The 24,837-nt window shown below is 43.8% G+C and overlaps 1 protein-coding gene across 3 annotated transcripts in view; it reads right to left on the reverse strand.

Annotated features, from left to right (window-relative positions):
- The window catches only part of ZMAT4 (zinc finger matrin-type 4), a 375,305-nt gene that overhangs the window by 229,829 nt on the left and 120,639 nt on the right, over positions 1-24,837 (reverse strand). For all 3 annotated transcript variants that reach the window (XM_061404558.1, XM_061404560.1, XM_061404559.1), the window contains exon 3: positions 10,418-10,507. In XM_061404558.1, coding sequence (XP_061260542.1) covers positions 10,418-10,507 — 90 coding nt within the window. The remainder of the gene's footprint in view (positions 1-10,417; positions 10,508-24,837) is intronic.

A 24,837-nucleotide genomic window follows, 5' to 3' on the forward strand; every position in this document is an offset into this window, starting at 1 on the left:
GTTGTTGTTCAGTTGTTCAGTGGTGTCCTAATCTTTGCAGCCCCATAGACTGCAGCATACTAGGCTTCCCTGTCCTTCACCATCTCCTGGAGCTTGCTCAGACTCATGTCCACTGAATAGGTGATACCATCCAATCATCTCATCCTCTGTCGTCCCCTTCATCTCCCACCTTCAATCTTTCCCAGAATCAGGGTCTTTTCCAATGAGTCAGCTCTTTGCATCAGGTGGCCAAAATACTGGGGCTTCAACTTCAGCATCAGTCCTTCCAATGAATGTTCAGGATTGACTGACTTTAGGATTGATTGGTTTGATCTCTTTGCAGTCCAAGGGACTTTCAAGAGTCTTCTCCAACATCACAGTTCAAAAGAATCAATTCTTCGGTGCGCACCCTTCTTTATGTCCACTCTCATATCCGTACACACATGGATGAATAAATGAAGAATACATAGTAATTCAGAGCCCAGATCCGAGATTCAATCTGTATAGTATTCGCATCACTTACACGGTGTACAACTTTGGATAAACTACTTGACCTAAGCTTCAGCCTTCACATTCTTTTAAACTGGAGGCCATAAAGATTCCTACTTGTACTTGTAAAGTTCAAATGAAGTATCTACCATGTATTTATTAGTAAAAGGCCTGACACATAAAAAGGGCATCATAACTTGCTGGCTAAGGAGAGAATTTATCCAACGATCACCATAACAAAATTAGAGAACAGCAGGAGGGCCACGAAGCTTGTGGTAATCAAACATCCGTGACACTACATCCATCTTCTAAAAAATTAGTTTCATAGCTGTCATTTTGGGGAATTCTTTCCTCTCCTCTGGATCAGATTCTAGACAGGAGTCATAGCTACGATACATATTTTAGTATAAATGAGTTTCAGAACCAGAGTCCCAAGCTATAGATCTAGTCTCAGGCCTAGGACGTTGTATACAGCTCAACCGTCATACTTCACATTGACATCTGTTTTTGCATTTAATCATTTGTGTGTTTGTATAATAAAAGTTTTTACTCCACTTTTGGGTACAGTTTCCTGAGAAAATATTGGTCTTTTCAGGACATATCATTGATTTGCGGTGACAAGAAAAAATACTCTAAATCAGGGCTGTCTCAGAAAACTCAGGAGTTCTGCTTACCGTAAACTGAGTTTGGTGGATAGACAGCAGAAGAAGGAAACCGTTCTCATTGTTTCTACAGTGTTACAGGCTTCACCTGGATTCCTGCAACATAACCTGCTCATACATTCCAGTCTATCTATATTGAAAGAAGCAAAGCAAAACAGCAACGGTGTTCCCGCTCAGTGGTGGGAACGATGTTTTCTATTCTGTGCAACCTTCTACCTGCTGGGCCCTGAAAAAAATGAAACTCGTGAAATAAACAGAAGACACAGGGAACTCAGCTCAGGGCTCTGTGATGACCTAGAGGGATGGGATGAGGGGAGGGGAAGCAGGTGTGTGAGAGTCCAAGAGGGAGGGGATATATGAATACATAAAAGCCTCTTGATGAAAGTGAAAGAGCAGAGTGAAAAAGTTGGCTTAAAGCTCAACATTCAGAAAATGAAGATCATGGCATCTGGTCCCATCACTTCATGGGAAATAGATGGGGAAACAATGGAAACAGTGTCAGACCTTATTTTGGGGGGCTCCAAAATCACTGCAGATGGTGACTGCAGCCATGAAATTAAAAGACGCTTACTCTTTGGAAGAAACGTTATGACCAATCTAGATACCATATTCAAAAGCAGAGACATTTCATTGCCTACAAAGGTCCATCTAGTCAAGGCTATGGTTTTTCCAGTGGTCGTGTATGGATGTGAGAGTTGGACTGTGAAGAAGGCTGAACACTGGAGAATTGATGCTTTTGAACTGTGGTGTTGGAGAAGACTCTTGAGAGTCCCTTGGACTGCCAGGAGATCCAACCAGTCCATTCTGAAGGAGATCAGCCCTGGATATTCTTTGGAAGGACTGATGCTAAAGCTGAAACTCCAAAACTTTGGCCACCTCATGCTAAGAGTTGACTCATTGGTAAAGACTCTGATGCTGGGAGGGATTGGGGGCAGGAGGAGAAGAGGACGACAGAGGATGAGATGGCTTGATGGCATCACCAACTCGATGGACATGAGTCTGAGTGAACTCCGGGAGATGGTGATGGACAGGGAGGCCTGGCATGCTGCAATTCATGGGGTCGCAAAGAGTGGGACACGACTGAGCAACTGAACTGAACTGAACTGAACTGAACTGAACTGAGAGATGATTCACTTCATTGTACAGCAAAAACTGACACAACATTGTCAAGCAATTATGTTTGCTGTTGCTTAGCTGCTCACTTGTTTCCAAACTCTTTTGCAATCCCATGTACTGTGGTCCACCAGGCTCCTCTGTCCATGGTATGTTCCAGGCAACAATACTGGAGCGGATTGCCATTTCCTTATCCAGGGGATCTTCCCGACCCAGGGATGAAGCCTGAGTCCCCTGCATTGGCAGGCAGATTCTGTACCACTGAGCCAGCTGGGAATTATACACCAATAAAAAAAAGAAGACAAGGCAGCTTTAGAGTCTGGAATGTTCCAAAGGGATAATTCCTGTGAGTAGGGAGACTACATCCACATCCAGAGAGGTGACAACCCACCTCTTCCTTTGCCAAAAGCATGCACTTCACCCGGGGGTTAGCAGACACCTCCTGTGCAGGGCCAGAGGGTAAGCACTGTAGATTTTGTGGGACAGAGTGCCCCATTGCCACTGCTCAGTCCCTCTGCATGATGTGAAGACAGCTCTTGACAGTTTGGAGAGGACTGAGAATGCCTGGGTTCCAATAAGACTTTACTTTCAAGCATCAATATTTGAACTCCATGTAGTTTTTCATGTCACGATGTACTAATCTTCTTTTAATTTTTTCCCCCAACATTTAAAAACGTAAAACCCATTCTTAGCTTGTAGACCTTACAAAAATAAGCAGTGGCTGCATCTGGCCGGTGGCTATATTCTGACTCCTGGCTTAAGACGAGACACATACACAAATACTTAACTTGCACCCACGGATTTCCTAATTGCTCTTCGAGTCTCCCAAATGTAGACACCAGGCCTGTCCCTAACTGGGTGATGGAAGTAGTGTACTGCACGGCAGAGACCAAAGATTGGAACGCACAGACGAGGAAATTTATAAAATTCCCTGAAAGAACAGTTTACACACACTTTACAGTTTGTCATGCAGCTGCACAAACAGGAAGCTTTTATCTGAAGCCCTCTGAGAAAGGGGCAGAGAAGCAGGCAGTGCAGTGACTGTAACCCTTGATTATAAATCTACGGCAATTACAGTTTAGAAAGTCCAAAGCAAAGCTGTAACACTAATCTGTAGCTCAGCCAGGGACAGCATCCCCACTTTTAGCTCTAAATGTGTAGCTGGCAGCCAGGACACGACATCGTTGGTAGACACATCCCTCATCGAGAAATCCCCATGAATTCAGCAGCAGACCACTGGAGACAATGGAAAAGGTTGAGCAAGCAAATGTCAATACTATGCACAGTATGGGCTCGTACCCCTGTCCACCGTCCAATCTCCATTTGTGTCTCCACTGCCGCACTGGTTGAATACCGTCTTCCCGGTTATATCCACCTCGGACATGTGACCTTACTCGGAAATAGCATCTTTTCAGATGTAATAGATTATGATGCCTTAACAGTGGATGATCGGGCTTCCCTGGTGGCTCAGACAGTAAAGAATCCACCTGCCAATGCAGGAGACCAGGGTTCGATCCCTGGGTCAAGAAGATCCCCTGGAGAAAGAAATGACAACCCACTCCAGTATTCTTGCCTGGAGAATCCGATGGACAGAGGAGCCTGGTGGGTTCCAGTCCATGGGGTCACAGTCAGACACAACTGTGCACGCCCACGCACTGGATGACCGTGGCCTAGATCCAAAGACGGGCATCTTTATTAGAAGACAGAGACGCACACAGGGATGAAAGTAGCCTGGTGCGACACAGTTGCAAACCAAGGACTGCCAAGGGTGGCCAGCCACCTTGCCAGGAGAGAAGCATGTACCTGATTTCCCATCAAGGCCTCCAGAGGGAGGTCCTGCCTACACCTTGATTTCAGATTTGTAGCTGTAAGAACTGTGAGAGTATAAATTTCTGTTGTTGGAAGCTAACCGGTTTGTGGTCATTTGTTAACAGAAGCTGGAGGAAACAAACACAGCCACCTATTAGTACTGTGCATCTCAAGATACCTTGGAGTTTTATTTCTCTGAACACATGACTCGTGTCAAGTCCACGTTCAGAAGAGGCCTTTCCCAGACTTTTTCATTTGATCACTCACATCCAGACCCTCTAGAATCAGCTTGGGGACTTCCCTAGTGGTCCAGTGGCTAAGACTCTGTGCTTCCAATGCAGGGGGCCTGGGTTCAATCCCTCATCAGGGAACTAGATCCCACATGCCACAGCTAAGACCCAGCGCAGCCAAGTAAATTTCTTTTTTTAAAGAATCAGCTCATTGTCACTTTCTCTGGGAAACACTGTCCTGCCAAAGTCCTGCCAAGAGATATCAGGGTCCCCTCCCTCGTGCCCAGATGCTAGTGATAAAACACACATTCACACTGAGGGTCTGGGGAAGTCCTGCTGGCTTACACATGACTTAACTTGGAATTTATGCTAGCCAGAACGGCCTGCTTGTGATTATCAAATCTACATTGTACAAATGCTTTAATTATTAAAGAAAAGAGCACAGTGACCAGCAGTGAAGAATGCCCATGTTAAAAAAGAAAGATGAAATGCCTTCCTTCCTAGTCAGCCAGTGCTCGTCCTCCTTCTAGGATAAGAGCGCCTTCCTAAGCACCAAGGCCACACTGACTCGCCGTGTGTGTACTGGAACAGTTTTCCTTTTGAAACCTTGAAGGAACGCATCCCTAACTTTAATGGTCTCATTTCTGACAAGACGTGGAACTGTGCCCAAAACCATGCTTCTCCCGGAGCAGTGCCTCAGGTTGTCTGAGAGGCTGTCATCCGGGCTATGGTCCTCAGTTTGGCTCAAATAAAACTCTTTTCTCTTCCTATTATAGATTGCTTATTGATTACTTTCATTGACAGTCATCTAGCCGTATGACCAGGGTAGCATCTGCTACACTTTTCAAATCATGAAAAGACGTGATCTGCATATAATGGAACCCCCGCTACGTCCTGATTCCTGTTAAGGAAAGTTCCATGTGCTTCCATCTTTACGCCCCAGCACTTAGGAGATGGTGCAGCTCCTGTCTCCAGGCAGGGCATGGTGAGCCACTTTGCAGGGGCCAGAGGGAATTCTATTTTGCTGTGTTTTATATTTCCCCAGCCTTGTCTCTGCCACTTACTGGCTGTTTGACCAGAGTCAAATGACCTCATTTCAGTTTTCTTCTCTGTGGGGAATAACACTAGCCCCTACCTTACACAGGACTTGTGAAGAGGAAACGTGTTAATGTATAAGCATTTAGGGGGGAAGCATCTGAGAAGCGCCAGTTACTATTAATACTCTCCCCTGGGGAAGCAATGCTGTCTGTCTCTGGACCCAGCAATGGCTTCCAGGCCCCCAAAGAAGCTACAATTTCAAGACATGTAGAAGAAGCCCAGGAATAGAATTTAGGGTAGCAGACAGGGTCTTTTTTTACAAATTTGGACAAGACATGGTACTTCTTTGAGCCTTATTTTCACCTTTGTAATCACGGGGTTGGAAGGGGATTACAATGAATCCTTCCAACCCAAAATCCAGGCTATTTAGGGACCTGTGAAGGCAACAGTGGAAGTTCTCAAGCTATGCCAAATATTTCAGAATGTAAGGAAAGCCACATAAATATTTAGGAGTGGGTAAGTCCAATCACACTAACCAAATGTCAAGTCTCCTCTCTTAGAAGGAATTACATGAACTCCAAGTAAAAACAGTTTACTTAATACTGACAGGCAATTTGAATTTGCAGTTAACTTATCTTTACAGAATAAAAATAAAAGTAAAACTAAATCACCTTTTAACTTCAAAGTGCTGTTTCCCAAGCAGACTTTTTTTTTTTAAAGCATGTGATCCATGAGTGAGAAGATAATAAAAGGGCCCATTGGTGGAAAACCAAGGCTCTCAGCAGACTAGATAATCTTTAAGTCCTTTCTGGCTCGAATGCTCACGGGATTACTGAAAATTTCTCCAAAGCAATCAACTATAGCAATTTATTTCGTATTTAATTTTACTCTGTGGCCTCACGGGGAGTATGTTGTGCTCTAAAATTTCAAGGAAAAAAAAAAAAACCAGAGGATCTAAATGAGGATTCTAAAGAGTAAAACAGGGGATTTTAAAAAGCTGGAAAAACCAGAACAAAAGGCAGAAATGAACTTAAGTTTTTAAACAACAAACAACCAAAAAGGTCAAATGACCTGGAATAGAAATGACAATGGCCCTGGAGATAATAACAGGTACTTCTGTTCCTCTGTACGTAAATAAAGTTACCAAGTATTCCCAGGAAAGGGATGGCTGCCATTACCTATCAATTTTAGGAATCGCTGTGGCCCAAGCTTCGTGTGTGGTCAGGGTTTGGAAAATCAGCAACAAGTTTTCTATTTCCAGAAGGACTCACTTTGTTGGATATTGTTCTCAATCAGTGACATCAGGATGCAAACCTCAGCCCCCGGGAGCAGGGCAGGTGGGAGGATGGGCAAGACAAGAGAGGCAAGTGGAGCGAAGTAGGACAACCTCCCCAGATCACAGGTGCTGGGGGGAGAGGATCAGCAACAACAACGCCTGCAGAAAGCACTTTGAAAACAAAGTGATCAATGAATGAGTTTGCTCAGTTGGATCTTCTGATGAACCTGTACATGATGGGTTATTATCACGCTCCCCGTCTTACCACCCTGTGGAAAGAAACGCCAACCAGAGGAGAACAAGAAAGGCTGCTGATGCAGAGCGTGCTGTAGCCAGGGAGCCAGCCAGCCGTCACCTGCATCTGCAGGAGATGCAAAGGCAAGCAGAGACGTGGGGAAGCTTCAGAATGGAGAAAGGGTAGGTCTCACCTGTGCCCTGATGTGGGGAAAGGCAAACAGGTCACCTAAAATGGGAAGAAGCCCATGTGATGGGTCAGGGGTGCATATTTGGCTTTTTCTGGTTGGTCCTGAGTTGGAAACGGAGACAGAAGTCCGCGATGATGTCAGCTACTCATCAAGTCCTGCCATTCGGGGCTTGTCACAGGGCTGTTTTTCACTTCCTGGATTGTTACTATAGACAGTAGCCTGACGTCCTGTAGACTGACTTACAGCAGGCAGGCTTCTGGGCTGGTCACTATATATCAGTAGGTTGCTCTTCTGTACTGGCTGCAGGCTGTGGGTCAGTCGTAGTTTTATATATGGTCTGTGCATTGTTGCCCAGATGAATCTGACTCTGCAACCTGATGGACTGTGCCTGTCAGGCTCCTCTGTCCATGGGATTCTCCAGGCAAGAATACCGGAGTGAGCTGCCATTTCCTTCTCCAGGGAATCTTCCCAACCCAGGGGTGGAACCCGAGTCTCCCACATTGCAGGCAGATTCCGTACCATCTGAGCCACCAGGGAAGCCCTGTGTATGGTCTAGCCATTGCTTATTTGTATATTCAGGGTCTCAGTCCTTAGATGTGAATCTGTATCAAATGAAATTGGTTCAAAAGGGGCTGGGGGAGCCTTGCACATTGCATCCAATGTGCCTTGCACATTGCATCCAATACATTAAGATGCCTAATGGAAACGATAGTTTTCACTGCGAAATGTCCATACAGCCTGCTAAAGCATCAACCATCTCTTCTAAAGAGAAAGATCATTAAGTTGCTTTTCCTATTTACTGATTTGCTCATAGACCGGGATTATCGAGTCAGAGGAAATGACTGAATCAGCAAATCCAATGATAAAGCCAAGTTTTCAAAACCCAGCAAAGAGTTCTCAAAGGGGTCTTCAGGAAAGAACTCTTGTAAATACTTCTTGCTGTAAAATCTGACCTTCATTCCTGCTAGGAACTGACCCCAGGGTGTCTGGCAGAACCAGAGCCTGAGTGGGGTGCAGCATGGGTCTGACCAGACTGGCAAAGACTGTGTCTTCAAGGCCACCAGCAGCAGTCCCAGTGCCCCTTTCTCTTTGCCTATGAAGGGGAACAGGACACCCCACCCTCTAACATGCCACTTTGATATACTGATTTTTTAGTAAAGTGACTTAAGAAACAGCAGGTGCAGGAAGGACACTCTGACCATCTCCTGCCCCCTGAAAGCAGGAGATAAATCTCCCATGTGAAAGGCACCCTCCCTGTACCAGGAGGCAGAGGGACAGCCCTATCACCAGGGATACAGAATCCAGGGCCAAGAGGCCTCTATAAGCAAACCTCAGTACTTCTTCACTAATTTGCTACCCCAAGCCCAGCACCCTCTCTTTGCCCCTTCGATTCCTTATAAATTTGTCACTTCACTGTCTAAGAACATAAAAGCTGTCTGCTTTGGTCACTTTGTTGAGTCTCTTCTCTTTGGGGCTCCCACATGTATGGAATTAAATTTGTGTTTCCTCTGTTCATCTATCTTTAAGTCAGTTTAATTATTAGACCAGCCAAGGAACCTGAGAAGGAAAGGTTTTCCTCCTAAGGATCACTCCTTAGGAGCTCAGCTATGCGTGCACCACTCATGATTAGAACTTGAATGGACAGACAATAATAATCTGTGCTCCAAGAGCTTCTTATTAAGTGTCCATGAATCCCTATTGTTTCTGACTCTTAAGATTAGATGCTAAATGGCCACTGAATGAAGGGATACATCACTGAACAACTGCAAGGGGAAACAACGGAATTCTGTTCTCTCTGTTAATAGACACCTAACAGAGAGCATGACTCCAGCATGCTACAGGATTCTGAGATTACATAAAAGCTGGCTTTAGCCGACTCCCCTGTGGCTTAATAGGTTGTTTTGCTACGGATGCACCCAAGAAAACACCCGTCCACCCTCCTCACTCCCACTGCGTCCATCTGGTACCATCCATCCAATCCCAAAGACCCCAGCTCGCATGCCACCTCTGCAGTCACACGTTCCCTGGTCGCATGGCCCGGGCATGACTCATCCATCCTTTGTCTCCATGAGGCGCTGTGTACAAATGTTAACAAACAACTCCACTGTGGCACCAGAGCTCTTTTATGCAACGCTTACCTCTCTCGCTATATTTAAGTCTCTTTAAGGCAGGTCTGTGGCTTGTGTGTCTGTCTCCTTGGTGGGCAGTAAAGATAAATCCACAGAGTCCAGGTGAGTCTGCACCTGTTACTTCATTTTGGGATGCTGAGATGTGGCTGGAAACCCCTGGCCCCGGCCAGCCCTGACGTTCTCCACCTTCAGTCACGTGGAAGGGAGGAGCCCCATTGTAACCACAGCCAAAATCCCCCCTGATCCTTACCGGTCAGCTTCCTGACCCCTAATTAGGCAAAACTACCCACCCCGGGCCTCACTCATTAGGGCTGTAACCAGTCACCCCATGAAAACCACACCTTTCTCTCTCTCCCGTTTCTCTCTCTCTCTGTCTCTCCTGTGAAGAACAAATGAGTGCAGGTTTTGCCCAGTCTCTTCAATGATTATGTATTAATTTTTAATAAGAAAAGAAGACTGGCATCGATATGGCAGCAGAAAAAAAAAAAAAGCAGGATCACAAGCACAGTGAGAGGTTGGGATGTGAATTCTTCACCCGCAGCCTCTTGGCCCTCAGAGGGTGAGGCGTTTCTGTGTTTAATCCGCAGTTGGTATCATGGAGGACCTGTGCCATGGATGGGTAAGAACATTCTACTCGGCAGGAAAAGGGCCCCCCACAGGGAGGAGGGGGTGCTCCTCTCAGCAGTCTTGGCCTCGGCCTGGCTAAGGGAAACCCTTTGCTCTGACTTTAAACCTTCAAAGCGACTGCCTAATTGTTATTTGTCTTCCTAAGTAAACATTCCCTCAGGGAAAGGTAACACTGATCAAAACCCTGAATATTTTTATTTGCAAGATATGTACACAGTTTTCATTATAAGTGAACAAACTGGCGCTCTGTTTTACACACCAAAGGAAACATACATTATGTAGAAAGCAAGGCTCCGATATTTCTGACAGGTTTGCCCTTAGGTCATGCCTTCTCCAGGCGCCCGCCTCCCCTCACCCAGCCTCTGACGGTCTCAGCCCCTCCGTTTGTTCTTTCTTTGCAAGGTCCAAGCACAAAATCATCAAAAAGTCTCCCAGCCCTGTATCCTGCAAGGTCTGGCAGGAAGAAAAAAAAAGGAAAAGACTTGCTTATATGTTATATTTTCTGTCATAGTTAATGAGAACGATTTCAACTCACTTAGCTTTCCCGCTAGGCTGGACATAACTGGAATTCCCAGACCTGCAAAGTTTCTCGCCGACAGAACAAACTGTCCAAGGATATTGCGTGGTGTCAGATACTCACGTTTTCTGATCGGAGCCTCTTGGCTGGACACCCACCATCCCTGGGGTGAAGCATGTAATACAGTCGGACTTTGCTGGCATGTTTTCGACTCTGGGAAGGAAAAGCAGAAGCAGATACTATGAAAGAGAAGGCATTGAGAATCCTTGGACACATCGGCAGTGACTGCCAATGCCCAGAAGGAATCTCCTCAGAAAATGTGAAGGTCTATACCAAGGTCACAGTGAGAGGTCTTGCACCAAGGCCCCGGATGGAGAGGCCAGAACCAAGGTCATCTCTGAAACTGACTGAGCCCGGCTGTGAAAGTGGTAGTTGCTCAGTCACGTCCAACTTTTTCTTTCCTTCTCCAGGGGATCTCCCCGACCCAGGGACCGAACTCAGGTCTCCTGCATTGCAGGCAGATTCTTTACCTTCTGAGCCATCAGGGAAGTCCATTTAACTGTTGTCAAAAGCCCCCGTGATCCTTATCTAGGTCAGCTCCCTGACCCCTAATTAGGCAAATACGCCCACCCTGGTACTCACCCTATAATGCTCTAACCCAACACCTAATGCCATCCTTCAACAGGAATTTTCTTTGTCTTCAGGCGATAAACATTGGCTACTAATTCATGCAAAGTGTTGACTCTCCCTAGTCTGTCAGGAGGTCAGCCTGCTGTGCTCACAGCGCCTTCATCCTCAGCCCCCTACTCTTCATAATTACTCCCTTCTGAAATTCTCTGTGTCTGGAAATTCTTTTCCAACCCACGTTTGTACTGCCACGACAGAAAATACTGGAGCACGTTCATGTGGGTCCCTTGGGATGACGTGTCAGATAGGTGAAGTGACTTGCCCAACGTCATCAAGACAATGTAATTTCAGGATTAAAAAGCAGTTAGGGAAGAAAGGTGCAACCACTGGGATCTTTTAGCCTGGAGTGAATCCTGTTCAACTGTCTGCAAAGGTAAGAATAGGTCAGCAGAGGGAATGACACAAGGATCAGCTAGGAAGAAGAGCCCAGTCCCCTGCCTTAGTGAAAGTGAAAGTGAAGCCGTTCAGTTGTGTCCGACTCTTAGCGACCCCGTCCTGCCCTAAATAGCTGGGGACCACACTGCCGTGGGAGCTGGACATGCACACAGCATCTCTAACTGAAGCCTGATTAGAGCCAAGCTACATGCATGGAGCCAGATGCCACTGAACCAGTCAAGCCCCACCACCTGCAGATCAGCAGGACTCCGAACTTCTATCTGTCCTGACTGCCCCATGCCTAGTGTGGAGAAACTGATTTCTTGTTACTTCCATCTTTCCTGTCTTCCTTCGCTGAACTGATAGCCCATCTGAACTCCCCTCACCTCTAAAGAACACTGAAGTTCTAACTTTCAAGCTGCTACCTGAGGCAGGATGGTGGACTGAAAAACACCCATAAAAGAGTCAGAAATTCAGAATCCCAGTTCGGGCTCGACCACTTTCTTCCTGTGTGATATCGCACAAGTCATGACATGGAATGAGTCATTTACTCTAATCTGATTATAGCCAAAGCTAGTCTCAAGCTTCCCTGGTGGCTCAGCAGTGAAGAACCACCTGCCAATGCAGGAGACACAGGTTCAATTCCTGGATCGGGAAAGATCCCCTGGAGGAGGGAATGGCAATCCAGTCCAGTAGTCTTGCCTGGAGAATCCCATGGACAGAGGAGCCTGCCAGGTCCACAGAGTCACAAAAGAGTCGGTCACGACTTGGTAACTAAACCACCCAAACAAGTCTCACATTCTCCTTGTACAAAATGAGCGCAATAGTATTTATTAGAGTTTCCAGGAGAACCAAATGAGACATTATATAGGAGAGTCTGTTTCTCAATGCGGATTGCACCAATCCTGACTTTGAGCTCTATGTGGTCTCTGTAAGGTGAATTCTTGAATCCATTGCTGCCTGATTCCAAGTCCCCCAGCCCCTACCTTTACTCAGAGATTATTTCCTTCTTTTCCAATGACTTGGTTCCACGTGTCATTCTTTACAATTCGGTTCTAGCCTGATTGATGGGTTGCCTTCCTGGATTAGCCACAAAGGGGAAGTGATTTCAGGGAATACACAGCAAGTTGCATCTTGTTCACAGGACATCGTGTAACTCCTCCCTGTCTGGTTTGCCTCATTTATCACTTTTTTCATTCCTTCACTGTGCCTCAAGCAAGAAGACCACGCCTCCAAACACCTGCTGGACACTTCTAAGGTCTTTAAATGCATTTAAAAGTGCTAACCGGTCCATCCTAAAGCAAATCAGTCCTGGGTGTTCATTGGAAGGACTGATGTTGAAGCTGAAACTCCAATACTTTGGCCAACTGATGCAAAGGGGCTGACTCATTTGGAAAAAAAAAAAAAAAAAAAACCTGATGCTGGGAAAGATTGAGGGCAGGAGGAGAAGGGGATGACAGTGGATGAGATGGTTGGATGGCATCACCAATTCAATGGACATGGGTTTGAGTGATCTCCAGGAGTTGGTGATGGACAGGGAGGCCTGGCGTGCTGCAGTTCATGGGGTCGCAAAGAGTCGGACACGACTGAGCGACTGAACTGAACTGATTTGCAATATGAAAATTATTAGAGACATTTAAAAAAAGTACTAAAGTGTGATTTTCGAAATATATCCGAAGCCCTTTCTAGGTTGAATTTTAAGTTTTAATCAAAGGTTATCTGGAGTCTTGTCTGCTTGGAAGACTGGAAGGATAGAGAAATGGAACCCCATATGAATATGTGTCCGATGATTTCAACATCACTGCTTAGCTTCTGTGAGCTCTTGAGAATGTTGCCATGCAAACAAGCACGTTTCATTTCACAGGTAAATATGCCGATGTCTAAAATGTGTACAGCTATTCTACAGGGCTGTGGGGGTTTTGGAGGTAAGGGGTAGTGGAAATATTAGGAACACTGCCACAATTCAAAAAAAAAATTTAAAGAAGACGTCAAAATCTCCAGGACATTGAATGTTGCCACAGAATCTGGGCTGCTGTAAAGCACACACAGGCAGGTAATTGGTAAAAAGACAAAGTGATAACAGTGTGAACTCGAATGGGGCTGAAGTAGGTTTTCAATTTTGCTTTTGTTACCATAGAAGAACTTCTTATCACAGTCCCTGCAGCATCAGTCTACCCAGGGAACAAAATCATGGCAAAATTGGAAATCTCATAAAGCAGCTTGTTTTGTGGTAAGGTTTTTTTTATTCTTTCCTAAAATATAACATTTCTTTCGGAAAGGCTATTTCAAGCAAAGACAGAGTTCACCGGGTTATTTACTTGCAGTTTGACAAAACAAGTAAAAAAAAAAGAAAAGAAAAAAAGAGCAGCTCTGCTGTGATTAGTGATGAGCAATATTGGGTCAGAACCTTCTTCCTGATAGTGTCCACTGAAGGCTTGTTTTTCTCCTTTGGCTTCCCAGTCTCCAGGCTGGCTGGAAGGACGGCCTTGACCTAGTGTCTAGGTGGAAAGAAACAGAGCCTTGGCAAACACCACCTGACCCTGGACTGATGGCGGATGGGGTCTGGTACTGGCTCATCACTCAGCTGCATCCCTTGTGCCTGGTCCTCTCTTTCCCTCCTGTTGCTTTTCCCAGGCCACTTGGCCTGGAGCCAACACCTCCCTATGCTGACTTCAGGGGGAAAGTCAAAACCCCAAAGACAGTCCACTCCACAGTGAGAGGAGCATGGGACTGCCCTCCCAGCTGGTCTGACTCAGACCCAAAGCCACAAATGATGTTGGTCAACAAAGGGAAGGAGGCTCCCAGTTGAACGTTCCTGGAGCCCTGCTCTCCCCCAGAGCTCTGCCAGCAGCTCCTCTCTTTCTTCCTGCCACGTTCACCTCTTCACCCAGACAGGACACGGAGTCACCTACTGCATCACCCTCCAAGTGACTTCTCTTAATTACCCTCCTCTCAATTTCCCTTAACTCTCTGAAGCTGCATCAAATTTGGCATAGAAATCTCACCCCATTCCATTTATTCCAAAAACGAAACCTTTCCTACAGAAAGTTAAAATTGCATTTGAGCAAAGATGTTCATCACAGCATTATCTAAATAGGAACAAAATAATAAACTGGAAGACAGCTACACTTTCAACAATAGGAGACGGGTTCAAGCAGCCATGGAATGCCCTTATGTTCAGTTGCAAATGGAAAAAAAAATGCTTTCTACATAATGAATGTTGGATAGAAAATGCAAAGCTCAAAATTGCTCATATACGATGATGACAATTAAATAAAAATTCGTAAGTATAGCAAGAAGAGATGAGGGGAGAAAAATATAGTTTTTTAGGGTAAGAGTCTAGATGGTTTCTCTTTTTAATTTTTATAACAAATTCATCTTTAACAAAAAAATAACAACTGCAAGCCTTTGTAATTCCTCCTTAGGTCTACTTTATACTAATTATAATTAGTAAAAAGCATCACTGATCTGGAGTGTATTTAACATATATTGATATAACTGATCACTTTTCCATTTACCCTTATCAACATTCAAAATGCACACTGTTTTCACTGTAATTCTTGGTAATTAGATGAGCATACTTAACCAAAGAGCAGGACGTGCTCCTTCAGAATTGAAAACCTGATTTTGGTCCATTGAATTCTTTGGTAAATATGTATACTTTTCACCATGTGGTCATTTTAGCTTTCTGTGTATGTACGGAGATTATGGGATGGTAAATGCTGTCCAGACAACCAAACCAAGAAGACTTGAAAAAACACTACCCCTCAAACTGCCTTAGGTCATTTCAAAGATCCATTAATACCTAAAACTAACACTGTTTTTAAGAGTTTAAAAAGCCCAACTGCCAGCCAAAAGGAACTTAAAAGAGAAAAAATATACCTTACTAACATGTTAAATGTATATATTACAGAGTTTCAGGAGGGAAAAGGACCATTAATTTCAGGGGGAAAAAACACGAAAAAGAAATTATACTCTCTTTCAGTTGCACTGAGAGTCAATCCCAGGTTCTTTCTTGCATTAATATTTGCATTTTAAGTAAAAGTCATTATTTTCATTCAAACCACATCAACTTTAAGCTTCCCAGATAGGCCAGAAATGACCAAACCTTTCGTTTTAATTAAAGCCCTTCCCCCGTTGCTGGGCATTGTGTGGGGGCAGACCTATCTGGAGACTATTTTCTTTGGCTGAAACAATCTCTTGGCATGCTAAGGAACAGTCTAAAGTGGGAATTCAGGCCAGCCTTCTCTTCGCAGGGATGAAGAGCAAGACCAACCTCTGTTTCAGATGTATTGCTGTGAAAGGAGAGAGTGAAACACAGAAGCAGAACAGCTCTGTGCTTCACCTAAAAAGCCACCTTCCACGATCACACGCGTTCCTTATAAAATTCTCAACTCACATTTGCTTCCAACAAGGCTACTGATTTCTGCTCTCATAAAATGTGGCAATAACAAAGCAACTTGGTATTTGCATAATGTTCCCAACAGCCTTCAAAGTCCTTTCACATTTATCCTCTCATTTTATCCTCGGATCACAGTTGTGAAGCTGGCAGGAGATGTGTTGTTTCAAATAAGCTTTAAGATCCATTGCTGATTTCCCACTTAAATCTTCACCATCTTATTTCATCATAGATATCTAATTATACCTCCTTCCAGAAACCAGCTAACATAAGCCAAGGACTATAAGGAAAAACGAAAACCTGGAACAGACTGATCATTATAGAAGAGTGATTCTCGCAAGCCACCAATTTATTTCTACTCATTCTAGTGTGAAGAGGGGCCGATTAGGGCAGAAATAAAACACAGCAAAGGTTTCACTTCCTGGTTGCCCAAGAATGTCTGTCTAGCTGATATGGGATGGAGGCTCCATCTCTCGGGAAGGAGAGGCTGCCCTGGCAGATCCCCCCTTAACACTCTAAGGTTGAGGGCCCAGGGCAGAGCCCCACAAACACTGGGGGGCAACTTCAGTAGGAAGTCAAGGTTAAATGCAGATGAACCAAGAAGAAACACCAAGTGTCAGAGATTCTCTCTGATGAATGGGGCTCTTTCCTGGATTGGTGTATCTTGATTGGTTGGATATAGAAACCTAGAGTAGAAGACAGACCAACTGGAAACCTAGGAAGAGAAGACTGGCTCTCTAGAGAAAGCCTTTCACGGCACAGAGAAGGAAGACATAAAACTCCTCTACCCAAGTCCCCAGATACCAAGTCTCCTACCCAGGCTGCTGGGCTCCTGAAATGGCCTGTCTTCATCCAGTCCTCAGCTGAAATTGGATCAGAAGATCCTAAGAGGGTTCAGGTGGACCGTGAAAGGATGCAAGGCTGATACACACACAGCGGGGACATGAGGCAGGCCTAACCTTCTGTTCTGATGAGTGGAGCATAGGAAAAAAAGTCATGTGACACAAAAGAAGACACTGACAAAAACTCTCAAGGAAGAAACATCAAGAAATGTTTTCTTTGCAAAAGATTTACCACAGTAAGTAGACGTTCTAAGTGGCAAGTGTTTAGACCATTTAATTTAAGAAAAAATTGACTGAGGATTAAAACTCAAAGATGAGATAAGACAATAAAGTAAGGATGTTAAAAATATCACAGCTTGGGACTTCCCTGGTGGTCCAGTGGCTAGGATTCTGTGCTCCCAATGCAGGGGGCCCAGGTTCATCTCTGGTCAGAGAACTATATCCCACGTGCCACAGGTAAGACCCAGCATGCCAAAACTAAGACCCAGAGCAGCCAAGTAAATAAATAAAGATTTTTTTAAAAAGAAAAAACAATATCACAGCTTAACTTGGAAGGTCCTTCTCAGCAGGGCCAGAGCACAATCAGCACTACAGCAAAGTGTGAAGTTAGGACACGGTCACTTCCTAGAAACTAGAGGATAAGATGAAGAAGTGGGGAAAAGTGGTTCTGGAGATGTGACATACGAGAGACCAGGACAAATACAGTGTGCCTTTAACAGTAGAAAAACCAAACAAATAAATGGAATATTATAGATTACAAAATTCCAAAATACACCCAATAGTCTGAGACCAAAAAGAAAGCTACGAAAATACATAAAATACATCTAACTTTATGATTGGAAAATGTTCTAAACAGCAAAGCAAAAGAAGCAGTACTGATAAAAATGGCTATATATATAGATACATAGATAGATAGATAGAACAGAAATGGGATGGACTTAACAGAAACAGAAGATATTAAGAAGAGGTGGCCAGAACACACAGAAGAACTATACAAAAAAGATCTTCACGACTCAGATAATCATCATGGAATGATCACTCACCTAGAGCCAGACATCTTGGAATGCGAAGTCAAGTGGGCCTTAGGAAGCATCCCTACAAACAAAGCTAGAGGAGGTGATGGAATCCCAGTTGAGCTAGTTCAAATCCTAAAAGATGATGCTGTGAAAGTGCTGCACTCAATATGCCAGCAAATTTGGAAAACTCAGCAGTGGCCACAGGACTGCAAAAGGTCAGTTTTCATTCCAATCTCAAAGAAAGGCAATGCCAAAGAATGCTCAAACTACTACACATTTGCACTCATCTCACATGCTAGTAACACAGAAGGCAATGGCACCCCACTCCAGTACTCTTGCCTAGAAAAGAACGACCCCATGGGGTCGCTGAGGGTCAGACACGACTGAGCGACTTCACTTTCACTTCTCACTTTCATGCATTGGAGAAGGAAATGGCAACCCACTCCAGTGTTCTTGCCTGGAGAATCCCAGGGACGGGGGAGCCTGCTGGGCTGCTGTCTATGGGGTCCCACAGAGTCGGACACGACTAAAGTGACTTAGCAGCACACGCTAGTAAAGTAATGCTCAAAATTCTCCAAGCCAGGCTTCAACAGTATGTGAACTATGTACTTCCAGATGTTCAAACTGGATTTATTAAAAGGCAGAGGATCCAGAGATCAAATTGCCAACATCTGTTGGATCATCGGAAAAGCAACAGAGTTCCAGAAAAACATCAACTTCTGCTTTATTGACTATGCCAAAGCCTTTGACTGTGTGGATCACAAGAAACTGTGGAAAATTCTGAAAGAGATAGGAATGCCAGACCACCTGACCTGCCTCCTGAGAAATCTGTATGCAGGTCAAGAAGCAACAGTTAGAATTGGACAAGGAACAACAGACTGGTTACAAATCAGGAAAGGAGTACATCAAGGCTGTATATTTTCACCCTGCTTATTTAACTTATATGCAGAGTACATCATGAGAAATGCTGGACTAGATGAAGCACAAGCTAGAATCAAGATTGTGGGGAGAAATATCAATAACCTCTGATACGCAGATGACACCACCCTTACAGCAGAAAGTGAGGAAGAACTAAAGAGCTTCTTGATGAAAGTCAAAGAGGAGAGTGAAAAAGTTGGCTTAAAGCTCCACTTTCAGAAAGCTAAGATCATGGCATCCGGTCCCATCACTTCATGGCAAATAGATGGGGAAACAGTGGGAACAGTGTCAGACTTTATTTTTCTGGGCTCCAAAATCACTGCAGATGGTGATTGCAGCCACGAAATTAAAAGGCGCTTGCTCCTTGGAAGAAAAGTTATGACCAACCTAGAAAGCTTTTGAAAAAGCAGAGATATTACTTTGCCAACAAAGGTCCACCTAGTCAAAGCTTTGGTTTTTCCAGTAGTCATGTATGGATGTGAGAGTTGGACTATAAAGAAAGCTGAGCACCAAAGAATTGATGCTTTTGAACTGTGGTGTTGAAGACGCTTGAGAGTCCCTTGGACTGCAAAGAGATCCAACCAGTCCATCCTAAAGGAAATCAATCAGTCCTGAATATTCACTGAAGGGACTGATGCTGAAGCTGAAACTCCAATCCTTTGGCCACCTGATGTGAAGAACTGACTCATTTGAAAAGACCCTGGTGCTGGGGAAGATTGAAGACAGGAGGAGAAGGGGACAACAGAGGATGAGATAGTTGGATGGCATCACCAACTCAATGGACATGAGTTTGAGTAAACTCCAGGAGTTGGTGATGGACAGGGAGGCCTGGTGTGCTGCAGTCCATGGGGTCACAAAGAGTCGGACATGACTAAGCAACTGAAATGAACTGAATATATACATATATATGCTTGTATCTTAAATACATATATGTAAGAAGAAAACCAGACTTCCCAGTTGCCTCAGTGGTTAAAGAATCTGCCTGCCAATGCAGGATACATGGGTTCAATCCCTTGGTCGAGAAGATCCCCTAGAGGAAGGCATGGTAACCCATTCCAGTATTCTTGCCTCAAAAATTCTGTGGACAGAAGAGCCCAGAGGGCTACAGTCCACGGGGTCACAAAAGAGTTGGAGATGACTGAGCACACACATATACACACTAGAGGCAACCACAAAGCAGGAAAATATCTGCCATATGTGAAAGTGGTCTGATACCTTTAAGATAAAGAGTGTTCCTACAAATTTAGAAAAAAAATAATAGTAAATAAGCAAAAGATAGAAATAGGGATTTTAAAAATGCAAATAGTTAAAAGAGACATAAAGAGAAGCTCATCCAAATTCTACCTTATATTTTTTACATTAAAAACATGTATTGTCACCCATGAAATTGGCAAAAATTTACAAAATATACATATCCATATCAGTGAAGATACAAGGAAACTAAGACTCTTGTACATAGCTAACAGGCAAGTGAACTGACATTATCTTCCTGGATGGAAATTTTGCAATATATATTCAAAAGGCAAAAACTCATTCAATCCAAAATTCTACTTCTATGAGTTCATTTTAAGTTCACAATCAGAGACATCCCTTATTTATAATAATGAAAATGAGAAAGTAATTTAAATGTCCTAAATGAGAGGGATAAATAATATGATACATATATATATATATATGAGACAGATTACCAAACTGCCATTAGCAAGCATATTAGTAGTATTCAAATACATGAAAAATACTATGCAATAATACTAAGAAAGAAAATCTGCTTCAAACCAAAAAATAAATGATGCCAAACTTCTTAAACAAAAACATATGTGTGAGGACTTCCTTGGTGGTCCAGTGGCTAAGACATCCCAATGCAGGGACCTGTGTTCGATCCCTGGTCAGGGAACTAGATCACTCATGCTGCAATGAAGAGACCATTGGCCACAACTAAGATCCATTGCAACCAAATAAATTAAAAAATATTTAAAATATACACATATGTTTGTGCTGTATACACATGGTTGTGTGCATAGACATGACAAAACTCTAGGAAGAAACACACCAAAAGATTGATATTCTTTACCATGGATCACAGGTGACTTTAATGTACACCTTTTTTGAATTTTCTAAATTCCTTAAGGAATCTAATCATTCCAGTAAACGGAAAGAAAAATCACACTTTTATAGGTTCATTCCAGTTTTGATGATTTCCCATTCTAATCACTTAAGATGAGGAAAATGAGTCTCAGGAAGACTAAGAGAATTGCTCGAGATCGCACAACTTCTAAGTTCTCAGAGGACACGGATTATACGTCTTCTCTTCATTTATATCCCCATCATCTATCACCATGCCTGAAATACCCCTGACACAGTCAGTGCTCAATAACTGTCGATTAAGGGACTGAACGCGTGAATGAAAGAGGTGATCCCAGAACAAGAGCCCAAGACTCCCGATTAATTAAAATGATCCTGTGAAAGTGTGTGTACATAATTGCTATAGACTCCCTTTGATTCTGAAAGTGAAATCAAACCCATCTCCTGTCTCCTCCCATCTCTCTACCCCAGCCAGCAGTGTAGGTCCTAGAGGAGGAGGGAGCCTGCAGACCAGGGGGAGTTCTGGCAACAGCTCCCGAAGGCATTCTGCAGAGTGAGCACATTGGAGGAAAAAGTCTCAGCAGGGGATCTGACAAAAGCTGAGCTTGAACATAAACTCCCAGGAAACCTAGGAACTGCTGCAGCTGGTGTGTGTGCTCGAGCTAGTCGCTCAGTCGTGTCCAACTCTTTGCGACCCCATGGACTGTAGCCTGCCAGGCTCCTCTGTCCATGGAATTCTCCAGGCAGGAATATTGGAGTGGGTTGCCATTCCCTTCTCCAGGGGATCTTCCTGATCCAGGGATCAAACCAGGGTCTCCTGCATTGACAGGTGGATGCTTTACCATCTGAGCCACCAGGAAAGCCCCACTGCAACTGGCACAAAAGTCCAGTCTGGAGTGATGCCTCTCGTCACAGCCACCATGCCACATGCAACCCAGCTGGTTAAGCAAGAGAAAGTTTGGAACCAGCAGAGCCAACTCGTCCACTGTTTTTAAGAATCCCAATGCACCTGATGCTGGCTTGGCAAATCTCACTTAACCCGTTGGCCTCGGGTGATACGTCACTTTGCTTTTAATTATAGAATCCTGGGCATGTGTGGCACTGTGGACTCAATTGTATGCCCTCGCAAATTCATATGTGGAAGCCTAACCCCATCCCCTCTTGGCATTACTTTTAGATCATCAAACCAGTCAATCCTAAGGGAAATCAGCGCTGAATATTCACTGGAAGGACTGATGATGAAGCTGAAGCGCCAATCCTTTAGCCACCTGATGCAAAGAGCCGATTCACTGGAAAAGACCCTGATGCTGGGAAAGATGGAAAGCAGTGGGAGAAGGGGATGATAAGAGGATGAGTTGCTTAGACAGCATCATTGACTCAACGGACATGGATTTGAACAAACTCCAAGGACAGAGGAGCCTGGTATGCTGCAGTTCACGGGATTGCAAGACATCAGATATGACTTAGCAACCAAGCAACAAATCAAGGTTGAATGGGGTCAAAAGAGTGGGGCCCTAACCCAACAGAACTGGTGGCCTTCTGGGACAGGGGATGCTTCCTCTTTCCGTGAGCACAGAGGAAAGGCCACGTGAGGAAAGAGCAAGCAGGTGGAAGTTCTGCAAGGCAGGAGGAGAGGCTGCACCAGTAACCACGCCAGCACCTTGATCTCAGCCTTCGAGCTCCAGAACCGGCAGAAAAGTAAATGTCTGTTGTGTAAGCCCCTACTCAATGCTATTTTGTCTTGGCAGCCTGGGCTGACTAAGACACATGCCGTCATCCACACCAGGCACTCTTTCTTCTCGTCCCAGGAATCGGTCCATTTTTCAAAAGCAAAGAGGACAGCCTTCAAGTTTCTAGAATTAGGTCATTTTTATGTTTTTTCTGAAATATTTTTAAAAGAGCATTTAAAATGAGAAGTGCTTATCTTAAACAAGTTTTGGGAAAAATGGATTTCTGTTGGAGAAAAACCATCTAGGGTGGGCTGGGCAGCCTTCACGAGTGTGTAAACATGTTTGCACTAAATCTGTACTTCCGTCTGCCTACACGAGGGCCTACACGGGCGCATTACAATTTTAAATCAAAGTCTTGCAACTCAAAGCATTACATTACCACCAAAGTACAGAGGAACCATCTTTCTGTCGTGTGAGGGCAGAGCTAAATGTGTCTCCATGAAGTCTGCACATTTTTAGCAGAATCACAGGAGAAAGAAGAGAACACCGGAGGATAAATAATGCAATATACCTCATCTAGGCTGCTCTTCTGCTGTTTGGGGAAATAAGGCAAAAATGATTTTCCCCCCTCTCTGGAAGCTCTCATTAAGAAGTTAAAGATAGAGACGACGGAAAAAATGAAGCCAGTGAGATCAGTGATTAAAGTCAGAGAAGATGGGGTGATTTGAAGCAACAAAGATACAAAATCCTTCTGCAACGTGAAAGCTTTAACCACACAAGCCAGTCCTGCACTACCGTTTCCCAAGGTCTCTTGGCTTCTTTTAGAAAATTCATGCCAGGAATAAGAAAAACGTTAGCACTTTATAAAAGCATGATTGTGAATGAGGTCTTCAAAGATTAACCCCCACCACTGCCAAGGGCAAATGTTCATCTCCATCTGTTTGGAGTGAGGTTTAGGTGGTGGAAAAATCGAGATTAATCCAAGTCCATGGTCTTGTGAAATAGATGCTGGTCACTCAGACAACCAACCCAATAACCAAGGCAGTGGGAGCACAGTTCACACGTGGCCTCATTACTCGTATGTAACATTTTTACATTCGATTCTCTTTTGGCCCTATTACTTTATACACCTTGGTATGCATCCTATAATTATTCTCAAACTGAACTCCGTTTTTACAACTGAATCCTCAATTTTTGTTATTTTTATAGTCCTGATCCATCCCACTGTGCACCTTTAAAAATTCTGCACAGAACGGTTCCTCTACAAAAGTATGTTAATTACTTAAACAGTCAGGTGAGAAGAAGCTTTTTTGATTTGTTGTCTGTTTTCATATTATAGTCTCACTTGCTTATTTTTACTTAGGTTGCCTTTGCTCCTGGTGTCAAATCAAAAAGTAATTTGATTGGTCGCGAGTCTCCTGGAGAAGGAAACGGCAACCCACTGCAGTGGTCTTGCCTGGAAAATTCCACCAACAGAGGAGCCTGGTGGGCTACAGTCCATGTTGTCACAGAGAGTTGTATGCAACTGAGTGACTAAACAACAACCAAAAAATATAATAATTGTCAAGACCGCTGTCAAGAAGTTTACTGCCTGTGCTTTCTTCTGCGAATTTTATGGTTTCAAATTGTATGTTTAAATCGATCCTTTAATCCATCTTGAGTTAATTTTTGCATATGGTGAAAGAGAGTGGTCCAGTTACATTCCTTTGCACGTGACTGTCCAGTTTTCCAAACCCCATTTATTTAAGATGGTGTCCTTTCCCCAGTGTAAATTCTTTGCTCCTTTTTCATAAATTAATTGATCATACATGCATGGGTTCACTTCTGATCTAAGTGTTCTGTTGATCCGGATGTCTGTGTTTATGGCTATATCATACTGTTTTGATTACCAAAGCATCAAAACATGATTTGAAATCCAGAAGTGATGCCTCTATCTTCACTCCTCTTTCTCAAAATTCCTTGAGTTATCTAGGGGTTTTGTGCCTCCATACAAATTTTGGGATAGTTTGTTCTATCTCAGTGAAAAAAGGCATAGTAATTGTAATAATGATCGTATTGAACCAGTGGAATGCTCTGGTTGCATGGATGTTTTAATAGTATTACTTCTCTCAATTCAGAAGCTTCTACTATCTTTCTATTTTTGTGTCTTCTTCAATTTTTTTTTCACTTTCAGTTACAGACCTGTCATCTCTGTGGTTAAATTTCTTCCTAGGTATTTTACTCTCTTAGATGCAGTGGTAAATGGGACTGCTTTATTAATTTCTATTTCTGATAATTCATTGTCAGTGTTTAGAAACCAGCTGGGTTTTGTGTATTGATTTGTATTCTTCAACTTTAACGATTTTCATATTAGTTCCCTTTAATGACTTTGCGTATTAGTTCTAACAGTAATTTTGGCACAGTCTTTAGAGTTCTCTACGTGTGATATTACATCATCTCCAAATAGGGCCAGTGTTACTTCTTCTCTGATCTGATACCTTTTGTTTATTTGTTTTGCCTGGCTCTGGCTAGGACTTCCTATACTACGCTGAATAAAAGTGATGACAGTGGGAAT

This window comes from Bos javanicus, chromosome 27 (genome assembly GCF_032452875.1).
Source record: "Bos javanicus breed banteng chromosome 27, ARS-OSU_banteng_1.0, whole genome shotgun sequence".
Lineage (NCBI taxonomy): Eukaryota > Metazoa > Chordata > Mammalia > Artiodactyla > Bovidae > Bos > Bos javanicus.